Source organism: Agelaius phoeniceus, chromosome 5 (assembly GCF_051311805.1).
Source record: "Agelaius phoeniceus isolate bAgePho1 chromosome 5, bAgePho1.hap1, whole genome shotgun sequence".
Taxonomy (NCBI): Eukaryota; Metazoa; Chordata; class Aves; order Passeriformes; family Icteridae; genus Agelaius; species Agelaius phoeniceus.
In genome coordinates this window covers 28,864,292-28,881,496 of record NC_135269.1, presented here as the reverse complement: position 1 = coordinate 28,881,496, position 17,205 = coordinate 28,864,292, and the positions used below count along the sequence as shown (strand labels likewise).

General features: G+C 39.0%; 1 protein-coding gene and 1 non-coding gene across 2 annotated transcripts; one reads left to right on the top strand and one right to left on the bottom strand.

Moving 5' to 3' along the window:
- Nucleotides 1-223: 223 nt before the first annotated feature.
- On the bottom strand, nt 224-16,651 carry LTA4H (leukotriene A4 hydrolase). Its single transcript, XM_054631620.2, has 19 exons — nt 16,418-16,651; nt 15,279-15,409; nt 13,018-13,138; nt 12,485-12,553; nt 10,611-10,715; nt 8,246-8,298; nt 7,531-7,603; nt 7,074-7,214; nt 6,828-6,851; nt 5,888-5,958; nt 5,664-5,775; nt 4,685-4,829; nt 4,504-4,607; nt 4,071-4,141; nt 3,788-3,842; nt 2,867-2,962; nt 2,259-2,341; nt 1,442-1,546; nt 224-1,143 (listed from the first exon to the last, which is right to left on the bottom strand). The coding sequence occupies exons 1-19, from the start codon at nt 16,562-16,564 to the stop codon at nt 1,023-1,025; spliced, it is 1,827 nt and encodes a 608-aa protein (XP_054487595.2). The 5' UTR covers nt 16,565-16,651; the 3' UTR covers nt 224-1,022.
- Nucleotides 16,652-16,824: 173 nt separating this feature from the next.
- Nucleotides 16,825-16,896, top strand: TRNAD-GUC (transfer RNA aspartic acid (anticodon GUC)). The gene has a single exon. It is a non-coding gene; the product is annotated as a tRNA-Asp (tRNA).
- The last annotated feature ends 309 nt before the right edge of the window (nt 16,897-17,205 follow it).

Genomic DNA, 17,205 nt, shown 5'->3' with positions numbered 1-17,205 from the left:
AATATTAAAAGACTCAAACTGGGTAAGGAAAGACTTGGGCTTTAGCTCCCCCTACAATAATAAGTTTTGAAAATAAATAGTGGGTTGAAAAAACATTTTGGCCTTCATTGTCCTCTTGGACTCATAATAAAAATTTCTCCCACAACAAAGAAGAATAAATAAAACAAAACTATTAAATCAAAACTTTTTGTACAGATCAATACACAGACAAGACAGACAAGTATGGAATGAAAAGATTTATTTTTTATTCTTTAGGTACTTGAAGTTTCAACCACTGTGCTATGGAAAAGAATGCTGTGCACAAAGAGCCATACCATCCACCAATTAATTTTCCAAGTTCTTCAATTCTATCACTGACAAATGACCACATCTCAGAACAGTTTTTGTGTATTCTAAAAATTGCCTGTAATCAAAACATTCTCTCAATTCCAGAGATGTTGCAATTTTGCTGATTTAGTTGGAAATGCAAAATAGAAAGTGTAAGAGAATGGACTGCAAGCAACCTTGCCCCTGATGAATTCCAGCAGTGCTAATTATCAAAGAGGAGGAGCTGCTTTGCCCTTAATGGGATATGGCTGTGTCCAATGAGGATGGATGTTATAAAAGAGTAGGTTAGCTGGTCAAGGGGGAGAGGCAGAGAGAGACAGAAAAGGAAGAGGTTTTTTTTGTTTGTTTCCTTTTTTTTTTTGGGTTTTTTTTTTGGTTTTTTTTTGGTTTTTTTGTTTTGTTTTTTTTTTGGGGTTTTTTTTGCTGGCCCTGCTGTGAGGGGCTGCTGATGGGGCCTGCTGCAGTCAAGAGTCTGCAAGGGAAGCCTGCAGTCAGAGTCTGGGAGTACTTGGAGTCTGCTGGCAGTGCTATCTACTGCAACAGTACTGAACTTGATTTGGAAAATTAATTTTAAGTTACAGAAGTACCAAAGCAGCAGAGCATTTTATGGTATAATCAAGCACGCATATCAACAGTTTGGGCAATCAGTCTCTTCTTTCAGCAACACAAAAATCTCAAAGAAATAAGTACACTTGTCACTGGTCCAGCTTCAAGTCTTTGCCCACAAGCATTGAAGTGACAGGGTGCATAGAGGCCCTATGCTCCAGAAATGTCTTGACAGCCAGATCCCGACTCTTGTCAAAACCATAAAGGTCCCTGTAAAAGAAGGAGTGGGGGGAGGCACCATTACAAAAATCCAGGAAAATAATACAACAGGGATTTTCCTAAGGTTTTACTTTTCCCTCAAAAGCCTTGCCTTAATGTGCATCCTGGCACTAAGCTCTTTTCTCTGCAAAAAAATGTCAGCAAGTGGTAAGCGCCTCTGAAGATAATCTTGTTCACAGTATACAGAGAATTCTGTGTTATGCTACTTCAACAATTTCAAGCATTATTCATTCCGTTATACTAGAAATGTCAACAGCATGAGCTCCTGTGATTTGGAGATTACTTTTACCTGAACAATGGTCGAGTAAACTTCATCCTGCCCTGATCTGTTGCCATTTTTAAAGCCAGAGGAATAGCTGCTTCCCACTTGGACCTGATACAGAGGCGCAGCCATCTGGAGGTGGAAGAAAAAGGTTGCACTTATAATTTCATTTATGGTAGTGTGGTGGTTGGTTATCTAACGGTTCTGTTCCCATAAATGCTTTGAGCACTGCTGTGTCATCATGGGAATGAGATTCTAGCTCAACATCAAATATTTAGTGTTTGACTAGCACATTACATACATCAGCTTTTTTGTACAACAGGAAAAGATTGCAGCCAAGTTCCTCCAAAATGGAGGATTATTTTCTGCAGCTATGTATTTTTTATATTACAATAGTGTCCAGTTGCATCACTCAGAACTGAACTGTACAGCACTTGTTCCATTTGTCCAATGGATAAAACAACCAACCAACCAAATGAAATTGAAACCAGCTATTATTTTGCTTTAAAAGGAAATTGATCATGTTACAAGAAGTAGAAACCATACAAAATGTTTAACCTTTGTTATCAGGTCATCAAGTTCCTTTGCTAGCATGCCAGATTAAAATAAAGAACAGCTTATCTGCTGTCCACTGAGTTCTTCTACTAGAAGACTGTATTTGCCCAATTCATGAATAACAGGATACCAAGCACGGTGCCTGCACATGCTTTTACAAAACCACAACAACAAAACCCCAAACCCAAACCCTGTCCCAGTTCTCTAAACCAGGATGTCTTAGGTGAAGCAGGACAACTTGTTTTATGAAAACATTTAATATTTTAGAAGTGCCCATACTAGAACAAACCTGAATCTTATTTCAGAGTTGTTTATAGCATTGAAGTTATATACTTCCTGCATGCGTTGGACATGTGACAATGGAAGAGGTTCCTGAAAAAGAAATTCCACAGTCAGAATAAGCCAGAGGAAGACTTCAAGCCAGACATTTCAATAATAAACAGAGTAATTCAGGATGATTGGTGCTACAAAGAAACTCAAGTCCTACCATGATAAATATTCTATTTGTTCCTTTTATCTTTCCAGTGTATGGAAAGGGGCAAGGAATAAATATTAGTTAATTCCCACATTCTGTACTTTTGAAACATTCAAGACAAAGTATTTTTGTTCAATTTTATTTATAGCTTATTTGCTATAACATTTGATACAGACCAATTCAAACACCTCATGGTTTTGGTTTTAGCTTTCAATCCAAAACACTTTGTGTGCTGTTCAGTAGCTGAAGAGCCAGACATAATAAGAAAGGCAAGGCTGAAGTTTTCAATAACTATGCATGGTGAGAGCAGATTAATTTAGCAAAACCTAAAAGAAAAAGAGTAGCTTAATTTCAAAGCACGTTAGAGCTTCTATGTCTGCTCTTGTGATACCAGAATCAAGTCATCCCAGGTGTGCATTTACCTCCAGAAGCAACAGTGCCAGGAACTCAATTAACTGATGAGATGACATTTCCTTCAGGTCTGCTGAGCTGAATGAGCCCAAATCACTTTCTTTTGCCTAAAAGAGAACAGGTACTTAATTTTTAATAGGTATTTCAAAATACAATCAGGTGTAATTTTCTGTTTTGATGTCCACACTGTTGTGCCATTTCACTTAAAGAAGATACTGATTTGTATCTGTGCAATAAGGGGAAGGGAGGGACTTCAGCTGCTCTCTGATGTTTATATTTTTCACTTATTTCTCTCCACTGATCTTTTTATCCCCACTGTCTTTCTGTTAGTTAAGTGAAAAATCAAATACTTTTTTATAAAAAGTAACATTCAGAAAAAGAAAGTTAAAAGATAGGATGCAAGTACAGTGAAAAGCTACAGAGGTAACAAAAGCAGGGTATGCTGAATTCTCTATTAGTTGTATGACTTTTATGCTTCAAACTAGGAGACAATTATGTGGTATTAATTAATATACTTTATGTACCAGTTTTTGATGGGAAATACATACTAACTCCAGTATACCATAGAGGAACAACTGCTAATACAATATAATCAGTAATGTAGAGGTACCCTGGCATTTGTTTTTAAATCAAGCCATAATATCAAGGTTTAAAGAGTATTTTCCATTTGGTTACTACATATGTATAACAAGAAGTTGGCTCTGTGCCCTGTTAAAATATGGACGGCACTTCACAGACAGAAGTCACAGCTAATCCCCGACTCTACATTGAACATCTAGTCTGGGAAATGCAAAATCCCTGGCAGCCATACTGTGACTATAAATACACACACTCTCAACAAATGAGATTTTAGAAGAGAATGGCTCACTTTGTATAACAAAAAATACTAGCTTTTCAAAATAGAGACACTTCAGCATTCTTTAACCACTCACTTGGATCCATCTTTGGCTCAAGGCAATGCAAGCATTTGATAGTGTCGTATCATACCTGTCAAATATTAAAAACAAAGGTTCACGTAATGAAATAACCACAGAATAAAAGACTGAAAACATTAACAGTGACTATTTTTACTGCTATATACACCTACATAGTACTAGGGCATTTTCCAATAAAACATAAGATTTTCACCCTGTTTACAAACTGCTTCATGACTTTTAGGAAAATCCCATGCAATCTGGAGAAGGAAAAGATGAACTACAGAAGAGTGCAGCTTACGTAGGCTTGACTGGTGGCATTCCTGGAGCATGAAACCACGAGTTCCAGTCAACTTTATCAAGAATATCTACCTACAAAGCAACATAAAACCTTATTAAATTTTATATCTGATTTTAAGGGGTTTTTTTGAGTGTGAGTTTTAAAATGAAATCTAGTTTCAATCTTTTTATTTGTTTTGATAACACTCCTCCAATTACCCAAAGAATCCTACACAGATTACTTCAAAACAAAGCATTCCCCTCTACAAAAAGAAAACAAAATAAAAGGCATCTTAATGCAAACCCACCTTCACAAGGTCCCAGATTACATCATATTAAGTTCTTGAAATAAAGAAAAGAAATATAAAGAACTGGTGTTTAAATGAGTTCTGACCTAAGTGTGAATTTCACATAATTAAAAGGTTTCAAGCAATCAGTTTTAAGTATTACCCAACCTTATCTTTGAAGTAGGAGTACAAGAACTTCTTCCAGTCCTCTGTTATGATGCTCTTATAAGCAAACGTCTGAACATAAGCCTTCAAGAAGCCAATGAAGACATCTAACAAAAAAGAAAACGTTTTAGTGTTTGAAATTAAGGTGGAAAACAAAAACATATAAAATCTGACTAATGCTTACCTGGTCCTCCAAGGAGCTGTTCAAGGTAAAAAAGTAAAGCAAAGCCTTTCTCATATGGCACAGATGAATAGGCAACATCAGGATCTACTTCATCCAGATTAATGACGAGATTAGTTACAGGATTTTTATCTCCAAGAGTATTTATCTGTGTCAAAGACACAAGAACACAAATCAATCTAGGAAAACTGGCACTCCTGCAGATCTGTACTAATTGTATTTATAAAGGTATAAACCATCCAAAACTGAGACAGCTTCATTTCAAAGCATTCTCCTTCTTTTTCCAAAGTTCTGAATCTTAACAAACCTTAAATTACTAAAATTTAGAATCAACCACCCTGTGCTTCAGCTGTCTTAAAGCAGTTAATTACTATCATGTCTGTCATAACCATGAGCACCTATTAGTCTGGCTATATTTATCCCCTTATTAACCAACTATTTGAACTACTTTGATTTGAACTATCATTAAGCCTTTGAATTTAAAACCTCTGTTGACAGAAGGAGAAGTGCCAGAAAAACTTCAGCTCTGGATATAGGTAGAACAAATTTCAGGCTGCTCAGGGAACTAGTAAGATATCACAGACTAGAAATGTGAAAACTAAAAACAAAACACAAAACTAAACAACTCTCTTAGACAGTAAGAAATCAGTTGTTTGCATGAGGCACTGGAAATTCTGATGGTCATGGCTGAGGATAATTTTGATTAACATTCAGCTGCTTACCAGTATGTGAACAGGTAATAGTGCAATTTAGTCACACCCAGAACAACCAGAAGAGGCTGGAAAGATGTTTATCCTTACAGAAAAGCTTAAAACAATTCAAAAAGCTTTATCTAATCTGAGTATATGAAGCTATTCCCTTGGGTAGCAATCAAACACCTTGGAATCAAAGTTGTTCATCCTCTAATAAGAAAGCATTAGGAAAGCTGAGAAGAAAAATTTTATTTGTGGGAAACACGTATGATGACTTGAAAAGTATTTACCGTGTTCTGCAATTCTCGCCAACCTCCCAGGGCCTGAAAGTGCCTGAACTGCTCACCAAACAACCGGCCACCGATCCTGCGCTCCAGGTACACAGTATGACCCTCATTCAGCCTGCAAAGACACTGATGAACTCAGCACTGGTAGGATGGTAAAATCAATTTAACTAGTCTCTTTACAGATTAAATTTAAAATATGATTTGCATTGCATTGAAATCATACCCACCAAAAATGCTCCCATGTTTTGTTGGTTACCAAGTTTCCTGTCCAGCTATGAGAGATTTCATGCGCAATAACCTAAAACACAAAACCAGATCCACCATTTTAGACTCCTCTGGGAAAAAACACCAGATCCCAATAGAAAGAACAAAATGTTGATGGGATCTCATTTGCTATGTTATGTTCACAAAGTCAGTTAGCATTCACAGTTCTGTAGACCTATCCATATGAATTTTAAGCAGAGGACCAATGCTACCCTAGCTGACAGAAACAATTTTCAACATCCAGCCTGCAAGCCACAGAGCCATACTGATCAACAGCTTGGTGTAGGTAAGTTGTTCATGAAATCACATTTCAGAATACAGAATACCAAGTGATGGACTAGTATTGCTTTCTCACCTAAGCAACTTCTACAGTGGGAAAGCTAATGACGCATGATACATTAAAAAGTATCCATGTCAAATATTTCAGTATTCTTTGTTTAAGACAATCTTTTTTTTTAAGTTTAGCAGTACATCAGTCTAGTAAAAAGACAGGCAATAAAATTGCATTCAGAGTATTCAACTTTGCAGAAAAAAAAGACACAGAGGAAGAAGTTATCGCCTAACGATTTTGATGAGGCTGATTCAGTTGAGATTTTTAAACATATCTGTACGTAGATATTGTGGTTTAACGGGGCAGGAAAAGAGTTATGGAGCAGCTAACCTCAGTCAGCCCCCTGTGTATACAGGCTCTCATGACACTTCCATCTGCTGGTTATACAAAATAGATACTTTACAGAGTTTACTGAAAATTAACACTCACTTTTGTAAGAGTTCGTGACTTAGTGCCTTAACTTTTAATTTCCCCAATGAAAAGAGATCAAGTTTTCAGGTATTTATACTAAAGGAATTCAAATACATCTTCAAGTTGTGTTCTACTTGAAGAGGTGAATATTTTTGACTTACGTTTGATAGAGATCGATCACCTGCCTAAAAAGAAGAGGGAAAGACAAGTTAGTTGTTAGGTTTAAGTCGGCCTCAAAATAGATCACTTCATGCAATTTCTTGTATGATCCCTAACTCCAAAGGAGGCAGGAACATTTACAGGTCTTTCTAGGAAGAAGACTAATCCAATTTGTGCATTAATATCCATCTCCTAATTGATAATGCAATCCCTAAGGAAGAGGTGACTTTTATCGCTGCTGTACTCACCAGTAGTGTTGGAGTTACAAAAGTAAGACAAGGATTCTCCATACCACCATAAGGAAAAGAAGGTGGTAAGACTAACAAATCATACTGTCCCCACACATAAGGTCCTGCCAAATCTTCTGCTGTTTTCAGCATAGCTTCAGCCTGAAAAAAGAACTCACATTAGTTTCTAAGATGATTTTTGACTACAAACACTGAACAAATAATAAGCTATTGATCCCATTTTTCATTCTCTTTCACCTTGACAAGTCCCACATGTAAAACAAGTATGGGACTGTATCAATATGTATTTTCAGTACTAAGTTTGTACTGCAATAGAATAATAGCATTTTGTGGGATGGGAGGAAGAGAAAGGAGAATTAAAGATGACCAAAACAGTGAACTGTAGTCTGTTTCTTTTCCAATACTATGTGAAATAGTTATCTTACAACACTGTTTTTTGTTGTAGTTAATTACTCACCTCAGAAAATTCATAGGCTGATTTATCCACTAGTTCCTTTTCAGCCCACACCAGTGTCCTTGGGCCAATCTTTCTGTTGAAAGTAAAAAAAGTACGAACCAGAAGTAATTCTATGGGAAACTAATACAGACAGCATATGTGTAACTGTGCTCTTGAGTAACCCACATTGCAGAGGAAACTCATTAGAGAATCTTTGTCTGCTTTTTCTCTCCATTGCTGAAGCAAAGGCTTAGAAAACAAAACAAACAACACGCCTGCATTATTCAGCACAAAGGAACAGGAAAACCACTTACGGATTTTTAAACACTATCAAGCCCTAATATAAAAACATTATTGTGGCCTAGATTAACACAACCTTTTGCCAATGAGAAATGAGGCTGAAACAATACTTTTCTGCCTTTGACAGAAAAGGTTTATCTGTTAACAGACAAGGCTTATCTGTTAACTAGGAAAAAACATCTAGTCCCTGTGCTAAATTTTAACCACTAAGGGCTTTTTCAGGTCCCAACTCTTTATGCTGTTTCTCTAATTTACAGCACAAGTAAAAAAATTATCCAAGAGCAAATCAACATACGTGCACTTTGATACAAATAAACAGGTTAACTGAATCTATAAGACCCTTTAAATTTAGAAATAAGACCAAGAAACAATTTTTTAAAAAGCTCAAAAATTTATTGTTGTTATTAATATTTATACATAGTACAGATTCACTCACCTACTTTCTAAGGCTCCAACCACTAAAGCAAACAAGTAGCAAGGTATGGGAACCTAGTGGAGAACATAGGAAAAATAAAGAAATCTTATTTGTAATGTCAGTTATCAGACATCAGAAGAAGAACAAAAGTATATAAATAAAGAAGTTTTCCTCCAGAGTTTCCTGCCTTAAAGGCAGGCACTGTCTTTTCAAAAACATTGTTCTTTCTTCCTGAATGATACTCCTTTATCTACAGGATGTACTTGCTTCATAGGTGTTTCAGGCAAAACCCACAAAACTGTAAGTATCATCTCTGTTTGAAAAAATCTGCATACAAAATTCCTGCTGGTTTGGATTCTCTTCAAAAGCAAGTCAGTTTTCCATATTCATTTCAGTTCCATTACATTTTATGGAAGGAGAAGTTAAGAGATACTGCTCAGATAAAGGGCAGTTTTATCACACAGAAGGATGCAAGAAGAGCTTTAATGAAGTAAACAAGAATATTTATGGATATAAATACATTAAAGACAAAAGATTCAGGAAAAAAATCAAAATGTATGTATTTGATTTCCATGTTTGGAATTAAAAAAACTCTAAATATTTTTTATTTCAATGAAAAAACTCCTAACTGAAGTATCTTTATAGAGAACTGCTTTCTCCAAGTGCTCTGGAAAGAAAAGAGGATCATACAGCCACCCCTGTAAAAGTTTCACTTCATCTGAATTTAAACAATGTTAAATAAGTAAGACTTTAAATCATAATTAGCTGGAGACACAATTTCAGAAAATTTTATTCTACTATAATCCACAAACCGTTTAAATATTGTTTATCAAAATACCCATATCATCATCTGTGTTTAATTTTACCTATTAACCCACAGAACATATTATTGAAAAGAACAAAGTCCCTTGACTTATGTTATAGATGAGTTAAGAAAAAACTATTAGTACACCTCCACATTTTGACGTCCAACTTACTAATTTGACATTTTGAAATGTCAATGACTGTTGGGTTGTAAACCTGTTTTTACAGAGGTTGCTCTCAACTATTCTTCTTTCCAGCCTGGCTATGCAGGAGCAGAGAAAGTAGTTTTAGGTAAGGCTCAGCACACATACATATCCAAGAGCTTGATGCCTTTTTCATCTGAGGAAACAGACACCTCTTCTAACAAATCACTGTCAGCGTCAGGCGATGTGTGTGTCCTTTTTCATGTCTTCTTTCATTTATGTATTTTGTGCTTAATGTGGGGGTTTTTTTAAGAAAAGCAAGTTTTTTTAAAAAAAAGTAATGGTTTCTGTTTCAGAAAGTGTAGCATAATTTCAATTACACTAAATGTTATTTCTTGTATAGGTCTATCATGCTTATCAACAGTGTATTCCTAGATAACATTCATCTCTGGATTACACAAACACAGAAGTCTTCTGTACTCGACTGAGAGTGGCAAATGTTTTGGCTCCACAGAGAGGGCAGGACACTGTCTACTGATGAACTCACAGATAAGGGAACTCTTTTTTTCCCCTCTCTCAGGTTTCATGTAGCAGCCAAATCAAACCCGACAGCTGCTGCAGCTCAGAGTACTCTGACCCCCTCCTCTTCTCCATTTCATACCATTTCATACTCTGACCCCCTCCACATCATACCATTCCTCCTTGCAGTTATTCAGTGTCAACAGCCCAGATCTTATGTTAATTTTATCTGCTTGTCCAGCAAAATGAACTGGGCTCACCAGAAGAGCTCATAAACACCAGAACCGTAACCCAAAAAACTGTGAGAACAAAAATGCCAGAAGAGTAAATCATGACTGCTGCTTTATGAGCAGTGGAATCGTTAAACTAGCTGCACCATTTACTAAAACTTCCAGAGAACAGTAATCTTTGATTGGCTGGAGACGCTTTCTTTCCGTAGAAACCAAAGTTTTCACATTCAAAAAAATTTTTTTAAAGTTGTTGTTAGAATTTGCCTAACTTCAAGCTAAAATTTGGTTCTGATGCTGAGTTTCACTGCTTAGATCTTGATGAGCTTAAAATTTGCAGGGTCTGTTTTCCAAAACTTCCTCACATATTATTTGCATCTGCACTATTTTCTAAAAATCAGTACAGACAGAAAGGGCTGTGACAGAACTAGTTTTGAGTATTGAAACATTTTCAAAACTCGAATTTGGCTTTTCTGGGAATGCCAAAAAAGACCAGTAAACAGCACCAGCACTTACTGGTTGTCTTCTCAGAGCTGGAGTTCCATAATGCCTCCGATTTCTGGAGTGGCAAAAACCCATGGGAGTCACATGATTGATTTATCCATGAGCTCAAAACCCTACCTGAGGCACCTGTGAGCTGCACAGGTCAGCAGTAAGACCTCGTGCAGCCCTTTCCCAGCATGGAGCACTTACGTTCTGGCTGAAGCGGTAAACCTTGTGCGTGCTGTCCTCCGGGTCGGGCGCCTCCCCGTCGCGGTTGGCGCTCATCAGAGCCACCAGCTCCTTCGGGACGGAAATCTGAAAGGGCACCCAAGCATATTGCTCCAGATTGCAAGGCAAGATGTATTCTATTACCATCTGTATGGCAGTTGTCTTTTGTCAAGTGGGCAGTTTGCCTTATCTCTCTCTCTGAGTGACCACAATCACTCCTCCCTCGGGAGGGGACACCTGCTGATAACAGACTATTGGATGTCACTGCATGACTGATAAGAGCTATAACATCCCATTGTGAGATGCTCCGCCCAGAGGGAGGAGCCAAGCATTGCTACCCAGATATAATCCAGAGGTTCTGAGACACCAGCACAGATTCTCCACTGGATTTCCCAGAGGAACAGCAGCTGCCTTTTCTTCCACTGGATCTTCGGAGGAAGAATACACCCTTTTCTACAGGATCCCTGCTCCAACAGAACCACACCTGACACTTCAGGAGGAATGCAGCCACAATTCCAATTTGACTGTTACCAACATCCTGACTAACAGGGTGTCAGGTTGGGTTCTGACTCTGTCAGTGTTCTTTTAGTGTATTGCATTGTTTATTTTATCCTTTATTTTTTTCCTTTCCCTATTAAAGAAGTGTTATTTCCTGCTCCCATATTTTTTTGCCTGAGAGCCCCTTAATTTAAAATTTATAGCAATTCAGAGGGGTGGGGAGGGTTTACATTCTCCATTTCAGGGGAGGCTCCTGCCTTCCTTAGCAGACTCCTGTCAAGGCAGGAGTTCAAGGCACATAAACAATGCAGCTGGCACTCAGCGTTACACCCCACACTACAAGCAGTTGATAGCAAAGAGCAGCCCAGATCTGTTCTGTTGTTAGGTCATCTCTGTCAAGTAGAACACAAGGCATATGGAAAATGTTATCATGAAGACAGGCAATATTGAATTAATCAGAGGAGTACCTCCAACAGAAGTTAAAAGGCTCATTTGCTTCAGACAACTGAATTGTAATGTCACAGTGCACATCTATCCTTTGTGCTTCCTTAAAACTGTTTACACCAGGACTGTCAGAGACACATTTTATGAAAAATCCTTTCCTTAGGATTTTTTCTTATGAGACGCTGAGAGGCCTCAGAAACAAAATGTAAACAATGATTATCTGCTGCTGTGGAATGCAACAGGTGCATCTTTGATTGGTCTCATGTGGTTGTTTTTAATAAATGGCCAATCACAGTCCAGCTGTCTCAGACTGTCTCGGTCAGTCACAAGATTTTATTATCATTCCATTCTTTTTCTATTCCTTGCAAGCCTTCTGATGAAATCCTTTCTTCTATTCTTTTAGTAGAGTTTTAATATAATATATATCATAAAATAATAAATCAAGCCTTCTGAAACATGGAGTCAACATTCTTGTCTCTTTGCTCTTCCTGGGACCCCTGTGAACACCACCACACAGGACTGCAAATATCCCCTAGCTATAAAGCAGAATATATTACTTAAGGCATACATGAGAGCCTTTTCAAATGTTTTTTACTTCACAGCACTCTTTGCTGTCTTACTGCCAGCTTTTCCTGTTTTTAGAGCATCTTTCTTTCTTACTACTGCATTTTTACGTCCTTTTGCAAATAGATACATAACAATGAAAAAAGAATTGACATATACAAAAAGGAAATGGTAAAGTTAGAGAACTGCCACAGGGAAGATGAGTTCTTTCCTCTCATATTAAGGTGAAGGTCAATATTCTGGTTTTATATCAGGCCACATGCTGGCAGCTACCAAAAACCCTGCCCAATATAAATTCACCCATTGTAGCAGTTGTCTTGAGTTAAGACACATGACTTAGGTTCATCTACCTCTGCATAGTAGGTTAGTTTCACAGCAGGCGTGTCTTGGCATGGAAAAATGGCTCTGCAGTGGATAGCCTAGAGAGGGAGAAAGGAAAAGAAGATAAAACAAAAGTGTCTTTCTAATGCAGAGGACTAGAAATAAATCAATTAATACACCATAGCGCAAGTCCATACAGCTCCTCCAGAGAATTCATTATCTATAATCCAGTACTTCTATCACTGAGAGCTTACAGGCCTCTGTAAAAGGAATAATACTAGGTAAGGCAGATTAATAGACACAAGTATTGCTTGTAAAGAACCATTTGTTCTTTAACAAGGATACTGGAGTGGGTAAAGCAGTCCCAGAATTACCAAACTGTAAACATATAATAAAATCTTAACAACATCCTGACTTTAAGTGTTTTCATTTAGGACCTTTGACACACAGCTAGGAGTTACAGGCTACTGCTCTTCCCTTTTCCAACCTTTCTCTCCAGTTCTTTAGAAACCAAGGGAAATTACAGTGGTATGTCAAGAAGTTTGGAAAAAATGAACTCAACCTGGCACTGGCTGAAGAGAAATGGGTGTTTCTTTCCAGAAGTTTGCTCTGGAGTAAACCACTGGAGAGCTGAAGACTGTGGAGAGCTTTCAAAAGAGATTTCAACAATTGCTTCTTGTCCCCTGTATAATAAAGAACACAGTCAGACTGTTTTGACACAAATCCTGATCACACTGAAATTCCTCTGCAAAGATGTCTGAAAAACAGGTCTGCAGCACCGTCTCAAAAGCATTAAAAATGAGAACAAGTATCATATTAAAAAGCAATAATTCCCTTTCAATTATGGTATTAAAAATGGCTAGCTGATTTCATTTTTTTACATCCCAAGGCACTTTTATTATTGTCCTTATGAACCAGAAACTTTTTCTCTTCAAGGAGAGCACAGACCTTTTCTTTAAACTATTTGGGCCAGCTACATGTATATAGTTTTGTCACAGCTAAGTAACCTTGTACATGTAAGTGTAAAAAACCCTCTGCAATACACAAAGAAAAAAGTGCAAAACCCTGCATAAGAAGATATATGATTTACTAACATAGAAAAAGTATCCTGTACATAAAAAAATTTAGACTTTTGTGTCTGACATTAATGTTCTGTAAGTATTATCCTTAAGAAGAAAATAACACCCTGAAAATTATCAGAAATTACAGAATCAATTCCTATGAACAGTAGGGGTTAACAAGAAAAAGAAACAGTTTCAGATTTTATTCAGGGTTTCAGAACTGGTGTCAAGTAAAAACTAACAGTTATGTGTAAGACAGGTATCAGTTTGCTAATGAGAGAACACACACCAACCTGACACTTTCATACTCTTATTTATTAAAAATGTATCTTAACCATCACTGACGCCCAAAGTACATGGAAGTACTTGCTTCTGTTCTCAGAAAGTTCCAGATTATACATGCAACTCTTGGAATAAACAATCCAGCCATAAATCAGAACAAACTTCAGCTAATCAGAGGAGCTGCACACTAGATAAGCTGACCAGGTATACTAATCTGGTTAATAACCAGTATTCCAAAGTACATATTAGACAAGAAAAGAGAAAATAACTGTCATTACCATAAGGCACTTTGCTTTCTGAACAATCAGACTTCCAGTTGTAACTCTCACCCTTTCCTATTGCTGTTTTATTGATAGTTACATGGGGGACTACGTCTCACACTAGATTGTGAATTCCTATGGTCACACCTCACACCTCCCTCTTTTTTTTTTCTTACCAGGAAATTTAGCACTTTAAAAAAAAAAAAAAAAGAGACAGCTGAAAGTCAAATAAAAGAAACAGGCCTATATTTCTGATGTGGCCTGTTTGCTCAAGTACTTAATTTTCAATTATTTCAAGTACTTAATGTTCAATTTCATAAGAGACCAGAAGTGTTTCTCCAGAAGGGACAACTATTTAATGACATTTCCTTCTCTTCCTCATTATTTGTATTTCTTAACTGCACTAATCCACAGTACAACAATAAAAAGAAAAAAAATTTGGAAACCAGACTAAACTGAAAGAGTTTTTAGAAGTAGCAACGAGTCATAAAAACCACACAATAATAAGTAAGAAGCAACTTGATATTCAAGTGTATTCAAAAAAGGGAACTTCCTCATACAATCACAGCTTTCAGTTTTGGCACCATGGAGGACTGAGATACCACCGAGTTACAACATACAAAGCAAACTGCCAAAAAACATATTGTAATTTGGCAACAGCTTTTTAATTCATGCACCTTAAGAGGTAGACCACGGTTAGTTCACTCTCCATCATGCTGCCAAAACTCAAGTTCCAGGTTTCAGGGACTTGGACTTAGCATAGCCAACAAAATAAAACTTTGATTATTTGAAAACATGCTCCTATCTAATCATAGTGGTAACCTGAGGTTCTACAAAAATGCAGAACCAGCCCTTGTATAAAAGGAGACCCGACAGGGGCTGCTGCTCCTTGTGCTCCACAGTATAACAATTCTGAACCAGGCCGTTAAAGCAGAAACAGTATTACTGATGAGAAGCACTGGGAAAATTGTGATACATTTCACATCATTTTGCTACTCAGTTTAGTAATTTTGGACGTGATATAAGGTCTGGGGACAGGTACAAGCACTCCCGAAGTTTTGGAGTGACATTGATCTACAAGATCATACCAAACGAATGCAATACCCTCATTCTAATTTATAAGTCTCTTTGCAAGCTTTACTCAGCAACCCTACAGGCAGACAAGCAGCTTATACAGTGCATTTTCAAAACCACCTAGAGGAGCAGGCAAAAGTATGTACCTTCTTAGTTCATTTGGAAACGTGATTTCTAGAGGGGTCCCCTTGAAACTGTGCTTTTCTCCAAAAGCAAATTGTGCATCCTGTCCATTTACAGTCACTTTAAATACCTGTACGTCTTTTGTATCCAGGACCTGTGATAAAGAACATATTGCATACCAGTTAAATAGTGTAAAATAATAAATGCAGCACTATGAAATCTTAAACACAAGTCCCTATGAAGGAAAAAGTATTTTCTAAGTAAAACCAGAAAAGCTGACTAACTGTGTTGACCACCAGGAACCAGCATTTTAAGAGAGCAGCACTGAACTGGGAAAGCTGGAGAGAAAAGAGGAAGAAAACCAACTTCTGACCATAGAAGTGAGTTTATCAAGAAAAACTACACAGGTAACCACTCCACAGTACTGCTATGAAGTGAGGAGAACGGTATAAAAGCCCCTGCTAAGACTTCAGTCCTGGAACACGCCACTGGAAATCCAGACCTTCATGCGATGGAAGGTGAATTAAATAGTGCAGCACTCATTTTTAGCACGAACGAGGCGTTACTCTTTGTTACTAATAGGACTGGCCTTTTTCCCTAAAAAAATAAGCGCCAGCCACAAAAGAATTTTATGGAGTCAGCATGAGCAAAGCCCAGAACCCAGAAAGCCCAGAACTTCGAATATAATGCGAAGTTTAAGAGGTTCACATGCCTATATGCAGAGGTAACAGAGAAAGCAGCTGGCATAACGAAACACACAGGCGAAAAAGCCCTAAATGTAGATTTCCAGTGATTTATTCCCATCTTTTCGGCAGCATGCTCTTCGCCCCTTTAAAGGGAAGAGACAGCCTTGCCCTTCCCTTGCGCACCGCGCCGGCTCCCGGGGATAAGCGGGAACCGGGGGCTGCGAGGCGCTGTCAGCCTCCAGCCGAGCAGCAGCCAGGGGCGGCGGGTCCGGGGAGGGCCAAGCGGCGGCAGGGAAGGAAGGAAGGAAGGAAGGGAAGGACCGGGGCGACGGCCGAGGGAAGGACGGGGGAGAGGGAAGGACGGGGGAGAGGGAAGGACGGGGGAGAGGGAAGGCGGCACGGGCACGGGCTCCGGGCTCGCCCCTCACGGTCCGCGGGTCCCCTCGCACCCCCCGCCCCCCGTCCCCCGCCGTTACCAGGCAGCGCAGCGCCTCGCGCTCCGCGCGCACGGTGAGGGCGGCCGTGCCCCGCAGCACCCGCGCGCCGAAGTCCGCGCGGCAGCGCAGGTGGAGGTGCCGCGTGAGGCAGCACGCGGGGGACGCGAAGGAGCTCGGGTCCGCCATCGCTCGCGCACCGTCTGCCCGCCCTGCCGTGCCAGCCCGTGCAGCACAGAGCCCGCCGCGGAGAGGGGAGGGGAGGCCCCTGGGAGGTGTAGTGCCGCCCTCCCCGCGGAGAGGGCGGGGGAGAGGCGTGAGAACTACAAAACCCACAGTGCATTACGAGAGAAGGGGGCGGACGAACCGAACAGCATGAATGGCCCTCACCAGAATGCGAGAGAACAAACAGAATATGAGCTCTACTGGAGGAGCGATGAATGTACAGTTCCTCGTTAGTATAGTGGTAAGTATCCCCGCCTGTCACGCGGGAGACCGGGGTTCGATTCCCCGACGGGGAGGTACGAAATGTTTTTTCCCTAGTTGCCTCTACTGTAAAGGCAAAATCATTTTGGGAAATAAAAGCTGTTCCCAGACAGCCGTAGTAAAAACGTTCCGACTCTGAAGCAGGGAGAACAGAGCAAAACTTATCCGGATCTGGCTGCCTATCTGCTCCAGAGATGAAGTAGTGGCAGAGTCTCACAAGATCAGCTGCAGAACTGAGAGCAGGCACAGGTGAAGTATTTTCATATTTTAATGGCTCAAACAGCTGAACAAAAGGGTTAAACCTTTCAGAAACATTCACCCTTTTTCTTAAACTGGAAAAAACC

What these genes read in the sequence shown, in the direction of transcription:
- LTA4H (XM_054631620.2), bottom strand. Translation starts at nt 16,564, where the DNA reads ATGGCGGACCCGAGCTCCTTCGCGTCCCCCGCGTGCTGCCTCACGCGG. An exon ending in GCGAGGCGCTGCGCTGCCTG is followed by an intron (nt 15,410 to 16,417) that starts GTAACGGCGGGG and finishes TCTTTATCACAG; the next exon opens with GTCCTGGATACAAAAGACGT. An exon ending in ACTCCTACTTCAAAGATAAG is followed by an intron (nt 4,142 to 4,503) that starts GTTGGGTAATAC and finishes GTTGCTTTGTAG; the next exon opens with GTAGATATTCTTGATAAAGT.